The 17,849-nt window shown below is 43.1% G+C and overlaps 1 protein-coding gene across 1 annotated transcript in view; it reads right to left on the reverse strand.

The window, feature by feature from the left end:
- The window catches only part of LOC142584171 (uncharacterized), a 45,568-nt gene that overhangs the window by 6,708 nt on the left and 21,011 nt on the right, over positions 1-17,849 (reverse strand). Inside the window, exons 2-3 of the mRNA XM_075694339.1 lie at positions 14,790-14,941; positions 11,702-11,769 (exon numbers count right to left, since the gene is read on the reverse strand). Of these exons, the coding sequence (XP_075550454.1) occupies positions 11,702-11,769; positions 14,790-14,941 (220 nt within the window). The remainder of the gene's footprint in view (positions 1-11,701; positions 11,770-14,789; positions 14,942-17,849) is intronic.

Below are 17,849 nucleotides of genomic sequence, written 5' to 3' on the forward strand. Positions count from 1 at the left end.
CATTGAATACTTAAGATCTGATTTTCTAACGCTAGATGTGAATACTAAATTCTCACCTTCCTGTCAGCAGATATAAGCAAGATATTACATATCACTTTTTGTGAACAAGCAGCACAATGTCGTCCGCATAAAACAAATGTGGATGCTGTTGCTCTACAATTGTGCCCGCCTGTATGTATGAGAGATTAAAACCGATATCAATTAATTCTAGCACCTCTTCATCCTTACCATGTACATCATAAACAGTGGATGGGATAAAGGACAGCCCTGTCTCAGTTTCTTGTTGATATCAACTTTCTCTTCGCTCCCAATCGCTTTCCATTCCACGGAAACAACATTTTTTAGGTAAATCTCCCTCAAACCCAGTATACAATCATTGCCTAAGCCTTCCCCTCCAAGAATATGGCACAAAATGTTGCGGCCTACGTTGTCATACACTCCGGTAATGTCTAACAAAGCCACTCATAGCGGTCTTCTTTCTTCTTTGAATATTTCAATACAATTAGTAAGACAAAATAAGTTATTCTCCAGGCGCTCCCGATTGTGAAGCCATTCTGAAGCTCTCCCAATATGCGATTTTGTTGTGCCCATGCTTGCAATTTTAATTTAATCGCCTACGGCGCTAACCTGTATATTACCGATGTAGTGGTTAACGGTCTATAAGAGTCACTTCTATATTTCCCCCTTACCTTCATAAATTAATTCTACTTTGTCGCCTAGTATCAGGGATTCGCCTATCTTGTAGGTTTTCTTCTACTGCTTTTAACAAAGCTTCCTTACTTTTTCGTCCCAGTTCATTATTCACCCTAACTGGAACCTCTTCTAACACTGTGGTTGAGCGTTGAGAAATTTTCTCTTCAGCTTTCTTCCAGTTGAAATTTCTCAGCACCAGCTCCTTCTCCATCTGGTTCTAGTTCATGCTCTTTCTTTATCTGAGAATCCCCTCCGTCATTGCGTTTAAGTGATTCGGCTGCTACTTTTAGCAATTTATTGCCGCGTCACCTTTTACTGTATTTCCCTTTTCGTCTAGGATATGTTGTTGTATTGTCCAAGACTTACTGCCTAGAAGCTAATGTGGTTCTAAAACGTACCAGCTGCTATCTTCTTTTTCTCACGTATTTCTGAGAACCAACGGCCATTTTTACCTTTAATCTTGCCTTGGACCAGTATTTGAACCATATATCTTTTCACCCGGTATATATTCCATTTTCAATCCGCTTCATCCTGCGGCAACTGCGCTTTGGTTGCCAGCCTATGCTTTCATGATGACTTCTGTCGTTCATCGACCGCTTCCAGCATCACCTTGTTGCATCAGCTTTTTGGTTTTCTGTACCCTTTCCAACAAATGTGTTGCTACTTTTCCCTCATTTTTTCTCGTTATGATGCGTGGAAGCTCACTATATTGCCACTCTTCGCTCAGTGCTCCGGCAAATTCTTTTTAGATTCTTGCGATTATATTTGCTATTTGTTTAGGGTTCTAGTGGAGACTGGCCATTCTTCGCTACTTTATTTTTAATGTGTTTTATACAGAAACAGCTGTTTATGCATTGAAGCACAAAAGCAAGTGGAACACCAATGAATTTCGACGGAGATATTGAAAATTATTTATCTCGGAACTAGTAATGCCCAGAGAATTGGTGCCAAGTGGAGACGCCGTGCGAACTCAGCGGCTCTATTTCGTAGATTGAAATATGTGGCGTAAAGCAATTAAGAAAGATTAATTAGCGTGATTGCGTTAATTATTTAATTGGACGCTTTGATTTCTCATAGAAGCAATGGCCGCCTCATCGAGTAGATTATATCAAGGGTTAAAATTTTGTTATCTGCCATAGGGAATCTTTAAAGAATTTGGTGCAGCTATAAAAACACCCTTTATTATCTGACGCGGACAATTTCGTCTCGTGCGGCACGTTGCAAACGGAGCGAAGTGTGGCGCGTCTGCCTCGCTAATCGGCAGGTAGCGAGAGGCCGCACGTGTGTGACGCGTGGACGCGATTCACACCAGCCGCTGCAGACAGACCTCCGCTTATGCAGCGCTTTGTTTCCGCATATGGTATCGGCGGACCCACTCGCCACATGCCGTCGGTGAACAGACGACGGCGCGCTACTCTGGCGCCATCTCGTAACGGTTGCCGCCGCGGAGCCCGTGTTGCGCGGCACTACGCTTTTCTTCTCACACTTGGGCTATACCGTCCTGCACCGCTTTCCTCCTCGCACTCTCTTCGCTATCGCCGTGTTTCATCTTCCGATGCGCTCCGCGTTCGTTCTTTCATCTTTCGCAGTGCTCGTTCGCTCGGTTACGGCTAGAGCCGGCGCTGACGCGGAATGGAGGAACTGGTGCTTTAGAACTGCGCTCTAAAATAATATATTTGAGTGCACTTGTCTAATGCAGAAAAAAAGTTATGAATCACAGTTATTAGCTCGGTTGTTCACTCCATCGTGCAAAAAAGTGATGACAAGGAACGAAGAATTACTGTATACCAGAAAGGTCGATATGTCGTTAGGTATAATAAACGCAAGGAACTTTCAACAAGTGCTTATCAGTGATATTGGCTAGTTACCTCTCGCAAACAACTCGTTCGCTGATCTAAATAACGGTACTATTTCAGCGGTGAGCTAATTTCTTGAAAACGAGCGCTGATCAAGAAAGGCAATAAAAGTATGTATTAAAAGTGCGCTTCATAGCGTTAGCAATTTATCATGAAGACAGCGGCATTGTTGGACGCTATTGTATTGGAACACTAACGTTATTGTGTTGAACGTTAGTGTTTAACAACTATAACGTTATTCTCCACTTCCGGCGGCATTTTCTCTACTTCCTTTCTAAATAAAAAGAGCATCATCATCATCAACCTATCTTTATGTCCACTCCAGGAAGAACGCCTCTACCCTGCGATCTCGAATTACCCCTGTCGCGCACCAACCGATTCCAACTAGCACCCGCGAATATCCTAATTTCATCGTCCCACCTACTCTTCTGCCGTCTTCGATAGCGCTTCCGTTCTTTTGGTACCCATTCGGTAACCCTAATGGCCCAACGGTTATCTAACCTGAGCATTACATGACCTGCCCAGCTCCATTTCTTTCTCTTCATGTGAATTTGAATACCGGCCACACTTGTTTACTCTCTGATCTAAACCGCTCTCTTCACGTCTCTTAATGTTATGCCTAGCATTCTTCATTCCATCGCTTTTGCGCTGTCCTTCACTTATTCTCGAACTTCTTTGTCAGTCTCCAAGTCTCTGGCCCATATGTCAGCGCCGGTAAAATGCACTGATTGTACATCGTCCTTTTCAATGATAACGGTAAGCTTCCAGTCAGGAGCTTACAATGTCGGCCGTGTTCGATCCAACCCATTTTTATTCTTCTATGTATTTCCTTCTAACGATCACGGTTGCCTGCGATTAATCGACATAGGTAAGCGTACACTCTAAAACAATATTATACCCTTTGAGTCGTATCTTGCCACACAACAATAAACGTCATCTGTCTTGCCCGCATTTCTTTTCTTTAACGATGCAAGCCCGGTACTTCCCTGTAATGAACTGTATGCGCGTTATCAGCATGACATAGCATTCCCGACTAGAAAGTAGCGGGCGCGGCGTTTTAAAGAAAGGAAACGCAAGCAAGGCCGATGACGATTATTGTTGTGTGGCAGATATGCACCCCAAAGGGTGTACCTTTGTCTAAAAGTGTACTCCTTCACAGACTCTAGAGGCTGATTGGCAATCCTGAACTCTTGTTCCCTTGCCCGGCTATTGACCATTATCTTTGTCTTTTGCATATCAATCTTCAACCCCACTCTTACCCTCTCCCTGTGAAGGTCCTCAATCATCTGTTGTAACTCGTCCCCACTGTTGCTCAATAGGACAATGCTTGTGCAAACAAAAGGTTGCTGAGATATTCGCCATTGATCCTAACTCCTAAGCCTTTCCAGTTTTGTAGCTTGAATACTTCTTCCAAGCTTGTAGCGAATAACATTGGAGAGGTGGTGTCCCCATGTGTGACGCCTTTCTTTATAGGTATCTTTCTACTTTTATTATGGAGAAGTATGGTAACTGCGGAGTCTCTCTAGATAGTTTCCAAGATATTTACGTAAGCGTCCTGTGGTCCTTGATTAAGTAACCCCTCTATGACTGCTGGTATTTCTACTGAATCAAACGCATTTTCGTAGTCTATGAATTGAAAACCTTATAGAGAGGCTGATTGTACTCTGGATTTCTAGATTACTTGATTCATGACATGGATGTGATCCATTGTAGAGCATCCCTTCCTAAGGCCGGCCTGTTCTCTTGGTTGACTGAAGTCCAGTGTTGCTCTTAATCAATTGGAAATTATCTTGGTGACTATTTTATACAATCCTGGAAGTAAGTTTATGGGCCTATAATTTTTCAAATCTTTAACTTCTCGCTTTTTCTGGATTAGTATAATGTTGGCGTTCTTCCAGTTCTCTGGGACCCTTGAAGTCGTGAGGCAGTTCGTATAAAGGGCCGCCAGCTATTCAAGCATTATAGCCCCACCATCTTTGATTAACTCTGCTGGTATTCAATCAATCTTGATTCCACATTCATTCATTTACAAAAAATGAACGCTCGGACAAGAACTAAAAGCTGCTTTTTGCAGCTTGACAAGGTTCTTGCCCGTATCCATGACAACGGGGACATAAGAAAATAATGTCTGTACACTTAAGTTTGTGAAATGTACAAGTGTATAAGTAAAAACGTGTACGGCAAAATGTACAATCAGCAATACAAAGCAGTGTGGTTAGTCAGTGCAAATGACATATATGAATGTACAGTATATAAGAGAAATACATAATAATTTTCAATTGCTGAAAAATTTATCATATAACGGACATACAGAAGCATAGATAGCAAATGAAGGTGTGCATAAATGTCTGGCAGGTTACATCCTATTGCAAAATTAGCATCAGAACTTAAAACCACTGAATTAAAGGAGGAAGTAGTGACTTCCCCTAGCCAAAGAAACGTTTAAAAATAATTAGACAGTTTGAATTAGGAAGTCTCGTAGTGTTTTCCTAGTAATGCCAGTTATCTCGACACCGTTTTCATAAAAGCAGCATTCCGGGCAAGTTCGTATTCCATTACTTAGCCAGATGTTTTAGCCAGAACTTTATGGGAAACAATAATTTGCCTCCTTGACTGAATATTTTTTTTTCAAATTTGTGCTTCAAGAACGCCCTTAGCAAGTCTTGCTGTCATGTTGTGGACGTAAGCTTTGAAGCGCTAACTTTACGTTTATCCTTGGCTGGATATCCTAGGGTGGCGCTAGTGTCTGCCGCGGAACGCAATTTTAAGAGAAGCGCGATCCAGTACGCAGAAGTCAGTTGCCGATGCCCCTACCGGCACACCCCCTAAAATGTCATACCTTACATGCACGGGATATCCCACAACTTGAAAAAGATTGCCCAAAGGGCGAATTTAAGATTGTTTTTTCTGCTCCCAACAAGCTCGGCAGGCTTTGCAGGCTAACGGATCTGATAATCTCTGATAAGTGCAGAAAGCATCACCGCAAAAAGTTTGTCGAGTGTGTCCACCGGGTGGTGCACAACCTCCCGCTTTCATGTGGGAAGAAATATATTGGAGAAACTGGTCGTTGCCTCAAGGATCGGCTTCGTGAACACAGCAGCAATGTAAAAAACGGCTCTGGTGGTTTCTTGGCGATCCACTGTCGCGATCATGGATGCAAGCCTCTTGAGAATCAATGCACGATTGTTTCCCGTGGCAGCACGCAGCTCATCCGGGAGATATCTGAAGCGCAGATGATCGCAAAATTGGGTGACACGTGTGTTAGCTTCCCGTCTCTGGCTCTCACAAAAAAATAATTAAGTTTCTTGGACGCGGCATCACATGACTCGTAACCATGTTACATGAATTCGCTCTTCATTTCCTTGTAAGCGCATGCGCGATCTACGCTGCCTGCCATGTATAAAACTGACGCAGTGGCACAATAAACTTGGTTGAAAGTTTGCGCTTGGTGTGTCGTCTTCTCTCACGTCCGTGTCGTTTTTTAGTGTCGCGCAATATCATTTAAGTTTTCATGAAGTTTATTTAGTAAGGATGGGACGCGACTGGATAAACGATTTGATCCATAGTTTGTACGGGAGAGTGGAAGCTGCCATCTCTTTCTTTCCCTAATGTTATGGGATATATCTGATGGTTATGGTAGGCTGCACAGCCCCAAGAATGCTTCATTGTTATACTTAAAGTACCTCTGGTATTTTAGGGCGAGGTTAACGTCGTATAAACTTGCGAAACAAATGATGTTAAACTTCCATTTTGTCATGCTGCTTTTCCCCGTTTCATGTTTTTTAGGCCTTGGTAACGTTATCGCTAGTTATAGAAGGAGCCTCTGTAACTTGTTCGTTATTTCTTCCAATGGAGGCATCGTGGCTACTCTGGCTACTGCAAAGGTGAGTACAGAATTCTTCCGCTGCTTTTAGTATGTCTTCGAAATTGCTAATAATATGAGTGTTAATCAATACTCTTCTTCCTACAGTTGGTACAAGTTACCTATATCTTCAAAGTGCAATCAGTTTGATTCAGATTGGCCCAGCACGTAGTTGTCTCATGAGAGCATTGCATTTTGCATGCATTTGTATAGGGCAATTAAACTTGACCTCGCGATAACGTTTCCTCTTAGCCGTACAGGCGAAGCCGGCACTTGCCCACGCGCCGCAATGTGTCTGGAGTGAAGCAAAAACGCTTCGTATTAATAAAATTGCAGCACAACGTCCCTATGCCCTCGTCCTTCATGCATGCGCGTATAACAGATGTAGCACAAATGTAAGAGCGCCTAAAGTAAAGCGCCAGATGTTTTAGCCATAACTTTATGAGAAACAATAATTTGCCTACTTGACTGAATATTTTTTTTCAAGAATGCACAAATTCATTGCTAAGGTAATACCTGCGGTTCGCGCTGTCTGATTTTTGCCAAACCATCGCACACCCGAAATGAAGTGCAATGTTGCCCTTGTCAATATGCATATAAAACTCGAATTGGTTATTTTATTACGATCGGTTCCTATTATTTTAGAGCGCAGCTCTTATGCACCCGTTAAGGTATAATAGGGAGTACCATAGTGTAGGGAATAGGGAGTACCAGCCAGTGCGTCTACCGATGCCATATATAGAAGCAAAGCGCTGCATGAGCTCAGGTCTGTCTGCGGCGGCTAATGTGAATCGCACCCACGCGTCACCCACGCACTGCCTCTCGCGGTTTCCCGATTAGCGAGGCAATCGTGTCACACTCGTACCGCACACGCCGCAGGAGACAGATTGTCCGCTCCTGCTACGCTACTCACAGTGTTCTAATATACACCGTATATTTAAGCAGGGTGTCCCAGCTATCATGCACTAAGATTTAAAGAGATTAAAGTGGAGTGAACGAAAGTAATGCTGTTTGCCGGGATACTCAGAGTCTATATTTTTCATTCCGCTTAATTACATATTTAGCTTTAATTATTTAATAACCTTCTAACTATTATAATTAGATGACAAGTGTCAAATAGGAAGTTGTAGAGCAACATGAACACACTATTATGTAGCACGTATTGAGCAACAGAAAGCTGTATCGGTGGATTTTTATGTTGGTCTACAATTTCCTTAATGACACTTTTCATCTAATTATAATATTTCAGTTGAATAATTATTAACATAAATTAGCTAATTAGGTCGAATATAATCCTAGTATCGTCAAGCGATGGAAAACAACATTATCTTGAATTTGTCCAGCTGGGTGGCATCTGCCTATATTTAAATCATGGTGCATGATAGTTGGGACACCGTTTATAATCATAATACAAGATATTAACATGGGTAATAAAAACACACGTAGAGCTGGGCTCAAATTTCGCAATAGGGAGTACCGTGATTGTCGGTGAATTTTTTCAACTCTTCTGATGTTTCAGCACTGAACTCTCAAATGTCCGGCCCCCGTAGCTTGTATTGATGAGATAGACGTACAATAAAGTGAAGTTTGGAGAAGTATTTTTTAACATCCGATTTTCATTCAGTTAAGAACTCAGGAAGAGGACCTTAGTGTTGAAGCAATGAACGACAATCTTGTGGGCATCATTAAGGAGTGTGCAATAGAAGTCGGTGGTAACTCTGTTAGACAGGATACCAGTAAGCTATCGCAGGAGACGAAAGATCTGATCAAGAAACGCCAATATATGAAAGTCTCTAAGCCTATAGCAAGAATAGAACTGGCAGAATTTTCGAAGTTAATCAACAAGCGTAAGACAGCTAACGTAAGGAAGTATAATATGGATAGAATTAAACATGCTCTCAGGAACGGAGGAAGCTTAAAGCAGTGAAGAAGAAACTAGGAATTGGCAAGAATCAGATGTATGCGTTAAGAGACAAAGCCGGCAACATCATTACTAATATGGATGAGATAGTTCAAGTGGCTGAGGAGTTCTATAGAGATCTATACAGTGCCAGTGGCACCCACGACGATAATGGAAGAGAGAATAGTCTAGAGGAATTCGAGATCCCCCAGGTAACGCCGGAATAAGTAAAGAAAGCCTTGGGAGCTATTCAAAGGGGGAAGGCAGCTGGGAAGGATCAGGTAAGAGCAGATTTGTTGAAGGATGGTGGGAGAAACTGGCCACCCTGTATACGCAATGCCTCATGACCTCGAGCGTACCGGAATCTTGGAAGAACGCTAACATATTACTAATCCATAAGAAAGGGGACGCCAAAGAGTTGAAAAATTATATACCGATCAGCTTACTGTCCGTTGCCTACAAAGTATTTACTAAGGTAATCGCAAATAGAATCAGGAACACCTTAGACTTCTGTCAACCAAAGGACCAGGCAGGATTCCGTAAAGGCTACTCAACAATAGACCATATTCACACTATCAATCAAGTGACAGAGAAATGTGCGCGATATAACCGACCCTTATATATAGCTTTCATTGTTTACCAGAAAGGGTTTGATTCTGCCGAAACCTCAGCAGTCATGGAGGCATTACGGAATCAGGGTGTAGACGAGCCGCATGTAAAAATACTGAACGATATCTATAGCGGCTCCACAGCCACCGTAGTCCTCCATAAAGAAAGCAACAACATCCCAATAAAGAAAGGCGTCAGGCAGGGAGATACGATCTCTCCAATGCTATTCACAGCGTGTTTACAGGAGGTATTCAGAAACTTGGATTGGGAAGAATTGGGGATAAAAGTTAATGAAGAATACTTCAGTAACTTGCGATTCGCTGATGATATTGCCTTGCTTAGTAACTCAGGGGACCAATTGCAATGCATGCTCACTGACCTGGAGAGGCAAAGCAGAAGAGTGGATCTAAAAATTAATCAGCAGAAAACTAAAGTAATGTTTAACAGTCTCGGAAGAGAATAGCAATTTACAATAGGTAGCGAGGCACTGGAAGTGGTAAGGGAATAGATCTACTTAGGGCAGGTAGTGACGGCGGATCCGGATCATGAGACGGAAATACTCAGAAGAATAGGAATGGGCTGGGGAGCGTTTGGCAGGCATTTTCAGTTCATGAACAGCAGGTTACCATTATTCCTCAAGAGAAAAGTGTATAATAGCTGTGTCTTATCAGTACTCACCTACGGGGCAGAAACCTGTTGGCTTACGGAAAGGGTTCTACTTAAATTGAGGACGACGCAACGAGCTATGGAAACAAGAATGATGGGTGTAACGTTAAGCGATAAGAAAAGAGCAGATTGGGTGAGGGAACAAACGCGAGGTAAAGACATCTTAGTTGAAATCAAGAAAAAGAAATGGGCATGGGCAGGACATGTAATGAGGAGGGAAGATAACCGATGTTCATTAAGGGTTACGGACTGGATCCCAAGGGAAGGGAAGCGTAGCAGGGGGCGGCAGAAAGTTAGGTGGGCGGAGGAGATTAAGAAGTTTGCAGGGACGGCATGGCCACAATTAGTACATGACCGGGGTTGTTGGAGAAGTATGGGAGAGGCCTTTGCCCTGCAGTGGGCGTAACCAGGCTGATGATAATGATGATGATGATGATGATGAGATTAAGAAGTTTGCAGGGATGACATGGCCGCAATTAGTACATGACCGGGGTTGTTGGAGAAGTATGGGAGAGGCCTTCGCCCTGCAGTGGGCGAAACGAGGCTGATGATGATGATGATTATTATTACGATGAGAGTGAGGTTGACTAATCAAGGATAAAATTAAGGCCGATATCGCCGCTTTCGAGAAGCCGAACTTCTGAACGGCCGTGCCGATACAACAGTACTGCATCACAAGTTTCATAGCACTCTCGCATGTTTCAGCCTCAGTGAGGAAATATTCCAAAAAATTTAGGTTGAGCCTTTGTCTACTGTTCAGTGTACATTAGTCATTTCTTATAGATAAGCTGGTAATTACTCTGGAGGTTGTGCTGCACTGGTGTGGAAACTCGAAGCCTCTTTTGTCCTTAAGATGTTTTCTAGCTCACCAAAATGCTGTTCACCATGTGACTGGTGTCATCGGCATTCCGATTCAGCTCTCCTTAACTGTGCTTTTTTACTGTGGCTTTCTTGCCGAGGGCGGCAAAAAGAGTAGCGTACGTAAGCCACACCCGTGCGAGTAAGTCACTTTCAATTGTTCTGTAATCCCAAAGCCATAGCCGATTGCTCGCATTCCTGGACAGGACACAGTGCGGCCTTCCTGATGTTTTGTAGGACACTGAGGCCTGAATCGTGATATGAGTTTTAGGCCGCAGTAGTGGGTAAATGTTTCATATAGGGATTACCCACTTTCAAGTCTTATTCAATGTAGTTTACGCAGCTCTTATGGCTGTTTTTGACCTGTAAACGACCCTTTAAAGTTGTCAATGTCTGTCATTTTCGTCAATCTTTGCAAAACTACTTTAGGCCTAATAAAGGAAAGCTTTACGCCACCCAGTCACCACAAATGAAAAGAAATAGCGGTAGTAGACTTCAATCGTAATGGTGTAGCCTTTGGGAAATAATAACGGCACCACATTTTACACGAACATGGAGTGTCCGAGGTTACCTTTTACGTCATAATCAAGCGTATCTTGCATGGTTTGTATTATCGCTACAACATAAAAGTGTGTGGAACGTAGAATGTCCATGTCCTGCTCTGTTGGCTGTGCTGTATCCACTGGCTTTATTCGTTTTTGGCCTTGTCATTCATGCACTGTACAAAAAAGTGGTGTTTGTTTTATATTAGCCCTACACTTTGAAAATTGATTCTCCAAGCTTTAGAAAAAAAAATCATTTGGGCCATAATATCTGTAGAAAATTTTAGTACCCTAATAGAAAAATTGTCGCAGCAGTAAGTGGAATTCATTGCTTCCGCTTTACTACCAGTCACATCGTCTTGACAGTTTAAAAGTGTCAGCATCGTGGCGCATATGGGTATTCGAGTACAGAGGGCTCGAGCAGATCCTAAGTTGCTTACTTGAGTTCTTTATTCCTTCTCCCCACTGCGGCAAATTGGCAGTGCAATTTGCGCCGATATCATTTCTTGTCAGATCTATAATTTAGAAATTTCAATAACGTAATTACAATGGTGATGTACCGTTTGATGAAAACAGGTCAGCTGTGGTGTTTTTAGTATGAAATACGGCTGTTTACTTGTTACACTCCTTGGTTGCTCTGCTTCTTTACTCAGTTGTTAAATGTGTGCATTATTACGCTATGAAATATGTAAAAAAGTATTCTTGCTATGCTTACTTGAGCCGACGGTGAACAGCGTGACATCGGGTGTATCTCCCGGCATGTGGTAAAAAGGAACGTGCTTTCTGTAAATAAGAAGAGGTATCACTATTACCCGGCTGAGCTTGCAGAAAAGTATGAAGGGTTCGAACGCTTATATTTTGTTTAACTTGCACTACTAAATATTCCAGCAGTTCTGACACCTTTATTCGTGGCGCCAAGGGAAGCCTGCGTTCCTTGAGGTCTTCACTAATACTATTGCGAGGAGTTTCAATCGACAACTGAAGGTTCCCAAATTCTGGGTTATACCAACACTGAACACACCACGGCAGATAAAGTCAGGAAGGCAACACTATGATCGGTCAAGAAGTCGAGGTTGTGAAGTATATCGATTGCGAAACTTCCTCCGTAACTGCACTTTTTAATTAAAAACAGTTACGCTGTTTCATGTAACATGCATGTATCTAAGAAATGACTATGAAGAACGGCTAAAATTCTACAGCACGAACATTTGCGAACTTGTATTCTAAAGTCATTGTCGCATATTTTCTTGGTGCTCTACAAAAGCTTGCTCCATTGAGGTCATTCAAACGCTCACAAAGTTAAGCTTAGACATCTTCAATGTCCGCTAGTGAGTTGACTTTAATTGGCTTTCGGGATCCTGTCATCTGCGTATAAAACCTTGCTACGAAAATACCGGTAATTCCAGTGGCTTCAAACATGTTCTTCAGGGGGGGAGGGGGGGAGCGGTCGGGTGTTGATGCACGTTGTTTTTTGCTGGGTTACCCTGGTAAATAGAAAGTTCACGGACATGGAGGTCACGGGCCCAGTGTGCCCCTCCCTGGCCAGGGCCTGCTTTCATTCATTACTTTTTACTCTTTAGAATTCAGTTAACTTGAGCTAAGTTATTGCTCTCCGTTGTCTTCGCGGTCCTTCACGTCTCCTTTATTCGGCGTTCTTTTCATGCTGCAAACGTATCATTTTTTTCGTTTTTGTTCGGTACTAATTATCCTGCTGGAGCGCATCATTAAGCTTTAATATTTATATTTCATTTATTTGTACATAACACAGCCAAACATCTGGCTATAGTATGATACAGCCAAATGCCCTTTGGGTATAGCATTTGGCTATAACATTTGCCTATGTATTTATGCGTATTTGTGCGGCTCACGATGGGCAGACTATATAGCCGTTAAGATGGTAGTACGAGGCGAAATAAGGCGTTTTAGGCACAAAAATAACGATACTGTGAACATGCGTGCATCTTAACTTGTGACTGTATTCACGAAGAAACGCGAGTATCCTCTAAACAAGAGCGCAATAAAGAGTGGCTAAAATAATAAACAAAAACGTTACTGTTCATAAACAAAATGCTATTATGAAAAAAGAAGACACAGTGCGGGTCAAAGAAAATGGACTACAGTCAGCCCTTTATTTCGAGAGCAGTGAGAGTGATTGTGGGAGCATTACAATCAGACAGAAATAAATTGCAGACTCCACGCGATGTGGCTTTAGGTTGTAGGAACGACACAGTAGGGCAAGACGTCTAGCTCCGAAACGTAACTATCAGCTGTATCGTGCTTGTTGTTGTTGTTGTTGTTGTTGTTGTTGCAACCTGAAAACATGGCTTCTACCCACGAGGGGGATTGGCCACACTAGATAGATTTAAACGTACACCAAACACCATGCCGAAAGGGTTAAACGCGAACATTTAGAACGAATCAATTGACAATTAACTGATAACACAGATTTCGAGAGTACCTGTACATCAAATAAATAAATAAATAAATAAATATACGGAAATACTAAAGAAAGTAATAATATTAAAATAAGATGTCCCACGTGTCGGGACCCCAGCAGCGTAATCTTTCGGATGCTTCAATTAACTTGTACAGAGCACTAATAATCGAACCACAGCTTGTGCCTAATTGACAGGTGCCAAAGAGAAAATGTTTGATGTTGGAAGTGATAAACCTAGTTTACTAGTTGTAAATATGAGGAACATTTTGCGGGAGGAGAAGCGGCGGCTAGGAAGAAATAAATTGTCAATAGCTTTTGGTTCATTACAAAAAGATCAGAGGCTATATTTACGGATTAACCAGGTCTATGAAGGTAAAAATTTAGACTGGGAGCTCTACAGCGGAAACTGGCTAACGTCACCTCACATTGGCGTGAAAGGCATTTGCTCTGGTTCCACTGAAATTTTAGATCTGAAAAATCATCTGCGGGAAGTATGGATGATTCATTACAAATCAAGAATAAGAAACGCTTGAATCTAGCTCCTGTTATAAAAGATAAATCAGGAAGAACATTTAAGACCGGACCATTTAGCGATGATGAGGAGAGCGAGTCAGCGGATTCACTTAAAAAGATTCCATTATCTCCAGGGATCCAGACAAAGCAGACTTCAGACGAATTGTCTGGGACAAGAGTCGTAAATATACTCAACAAGTGTGACCGATTATTAAATGTTAAATGTTTACAGACTGAAAGCGCGTCTGCAACCACTATTACTTTAGATTTATGTGCACCTAATTTTCGGACCGCCAGGAATTCAACACGGAATATTGGAGTGTAATCGGCGAGACTATGTATCGACTGGCCCGGATTTCAACCCTACCGACAAAGAAACTTGATCTTATTGGGTATAAGTGACTACAAAAGCTGCAGTTTCCCTGAAACAAGCTACACAATAATGGCGGTTGAGGCACGAGCGTTCTTTTCATTCATTAAGTAAGGCTTTGAGAATATTTCTTCTGGACTGCCCTTTCTCATAAAAGTTTACGGCTGTCACATTTGAAGTAAGACGACAGCTGTACACTCGAGTCAGTCAGGCAACTAACTGTCACTGGGGTCTGCTCCGGACCACCGTCAGTTGGACTTCGCTCCTCGAAGAGGCAGGACGGCTGTCGAGTGAGCTCCCGAAGAACACTTAGCCATGTAGTGAACGTGGCTTAATTCATGGATCAGGGACCTCAAAGAGGTGCGACTTATTTCCCTCGCCCTTACCGCTAAATCGCCACGGAATGTTTTTCTGTGGCGGGCCATTTCCCACAGTGAATTATCACCAAGTCGCCGAGTGCCAGTTGTTCTTGATGCCACCTACCTCTCTTTGCCGTCGTCTCCGGCCAGTGACCAAATGTAGGTAGCAGTTTGTGTCTGAGGATCAATCTCTGCTCTGCGCGCGGAGAGGCAATCGAGAATAGTGTCGTTGTCGATGTCTATTGCCGCAATTGGATTGGCGAAGGCTTGAAATATCTGCGAATGAAATGGTGTCAACAGTAGAGCATGAGCAAAAAAGTTATTTTTGTAGAGGTTGAATTGTTCAGCAAGCTATTGCTATTGGCATATCGTAAGTAGTTTTCTGTACCTATCCTTTTAAAGAAATTTTGGAATTCAAGCAAACTTGTTATTTTGCTGCCCTCAAACGTCTCGCCAGTTTCTTTCATGCTTGGTTTGAAAAAAAAATGCCCGCACGCGTCTTCAATGAGAAACGATTACCATGTAATAATCAAATTGTATTACAACAGACGTCAAGAAAGCTAATAACTGATCGGCCTTAACGTACGCACTCCCGTCCAACTGTAAAAGTCTTTGTGTCAGAGTGCGCGGCTTGGAATCCCCGCCGCGGCGGCCGGATTGCGATGGGGCGCAATTCGATATCGCCCGTGTACCGTGAAGTGGGTGCACGATAGGGAACCCCAGATGGCTGAATTACTCCCGAGTTCCTCACTCCGGGCGTGCCTCACGACCATATCGTGATTTCAGCATGCAAAACCCTAGGATTTATTTAAATTGCGCTCTTCTTTCTTCGTTCCTATGCGACGGCAGTAGCGCGCAAGATATTGCTCGTAGACGCTGCAAGCGAAAGCTGCTTGACTGCCGGATACAAGAGGTGTGGCCACTCCTAGCGGTTTGTTTTGCACTGGGCTTACGGTATTGTGACTCAATGTCGCGGTAAGGCCCGCAACCTCTCAGGCATATGGATGAAGATGTCCGAAAGAATAAGCGAAGAAGAAGAGGTTTATAGAGGTTTATTTACGTCTGGTTGTAAGTGGGAATAGTCTAGAGGAATTCGACATCCCACAAGTTACGCCGGAGAAAGTAAAGAAAGCCTAGGGAGCTGTGCAAACGGGGAAGGCAGCTGGGCAGGATCAGGTAACAGCAGATTTGTTCAAGGATGATGGGCACATTGTTCTGGAAAAACTGGTCACCCTCCATACGCGATGCCTCATGACTTCGAGCGTACCGGAATCTTGGAATAACGCTAACATAATTCTAATCCATAAAAAAGGGGACGCCAAAGACTTGAAAAATTATAGACCGATCAGCTTACTGTCAGTTGCCTACAAAATATTTACTAAGGTAATCGCATATAGAATCAGGAACAACTTAGACTTCCGTCAACCAAAGGACCTGGCAGAATTCCGTAAAGGCTACTCAACAATAGACCATGCTCACACTATCAATCAGGTGATAGAGAAATGTGCGGAATATAACCAACCCTTATATATATATATCTTTCATTGATTACGAGAAAGCGTTTGATTCAGTCGAAACTCCAGCAGTCATGGAGGCATTGCGGAATCAGGGTGTAGACGAGCCGTATGTAAAAATACTGAAACATATATATAGCGGCACCACAGCCACCGTAGTCCCCCATAAAGAAAGCAACAAAATCACATTAAAGAAAGGCGTCAGGCAGGGAGATACGATCTCTCCAGTGCTACTCACAGCGTGTTTACAGGAGGTATTCAGAGACCTGGATTGGGAAGAATTGGGGATGAGAGTTAATGGAGAATACCTCAGCAACTTGCGATTCGCTGATGATATTGCCTTACTTAGTAACTCAGGGGACCAATTGCAATGCATGCTCACTGGCCTGGAGAGGCAAAGCAGAAGGGTGGGTCAAAAAAATAATCTGCAGAAAACTAAAGTAATGTTTAACAGTCTCGGAAGAGAACAGCCGTTTACGATAGGTAGCGAGGCACTGGAAGAGGTAAGGGAATACATCTACTTAGGTTAGGTAGTGGCCGCGGATGTGGATCATGAGATGGAAATAATCAGAAAAAATAAGAATGGGCAGGGGCGCATTTGGCAGGCATTCTCAGATCATGAAAAGCAGGTTGCCATTATCCCTCAAGAGAAAAGTGTATAACAGCTGTGTCTTACCAGCACTCACGTACGGGGCAGAAACCGGGAGGCTTACGAAAAGGGTTCTACTTAAATTGAGGACGACGCAACGAGCTATGGAAATTAGAATGCTAGGTGTAACGTTAAAGGATAAGAAAATAGCAGATTGGGTGAGGGAACAAACGCGAGTTAATGACACCTTAGTTGAAATCAAGAAAAAGAAATGGGGGCATGGGCAGGACATGTAATGATGACGGAAGATAACCGATGGTCATTATGGATTACGGACTGGATTCCAAGGGAAGGGAAGCGTTGCAGGGGGCGGCAGAAAGTTAGGTGGGCGGATGAGATAAAGAAGTTTGCAGGGACGACATGGCCACAATTAGTACATGACCGGGGTAGTTGGAGAAGTATGGGAGAGGCCTTTTCCCTGCAGTGGGCGTAGCCAGGCTGCTGCTGATGTTGCTAATGGTGATTTACATCTGGCCGAAAGTAGGAAGTTAAACTGACAACTCTCTAAACTACACTAGAGAAGTATTTCTAAAGCCGTCGTCGTTTCTGTTTACCTAAAGGGAATCCTATGACCTGTCCTTGCCTATCGGAGTGGTCAAATTTTTATCAGGGCTTCGCCAATATTGTCGCGTATTCGTTTCCGCCCTGGGAGGCAGTCGCGAGGCAATCGGGAAGCAAGGGTTGAGGCCATTTCCACAGAAGTTGTTCTCTTTTGCCACATTGAAAGGAGCCGCAATGCCGCGTTCAAATTACAGTCAGATGGGGCTTGTAATTGTATTTAGCTTGCTTCTTTACCTTATGATGGCTGTTTACGTAAACGTTGAAAGTTTATTTCGCGCTAGATAACCTATTTGAGCTTTAGCGAATATCGTTAAACTTGTGACCAACATAAAGACCCGTCCCCAAGGACATGTACGCAACCTGCTGTGGTCAAGCGGCGCAGCGATTGCTCGGGCACAAGCGCCGCCACTGCAATTCCGCAAAACATGGAGGCAGCCGCTTCCACGACACCGTACTTGGG

The sequence above is a fragment of the Dermacentor variabilis genome, chromosome 6 (genome assembly GCF_050947875.1).
Source record: "Dermacentor variabilis isolate Ectoservices chromosome 6, ASM5094787v1, whole genome shotgun sequence".
Classification (NCBI taxonomy): Eukaryota; Metazoa; Arthropoda; class Arachnida; order Ixodida; family Ixodidae; genus Dermacentor; species Dermacentor variabilis.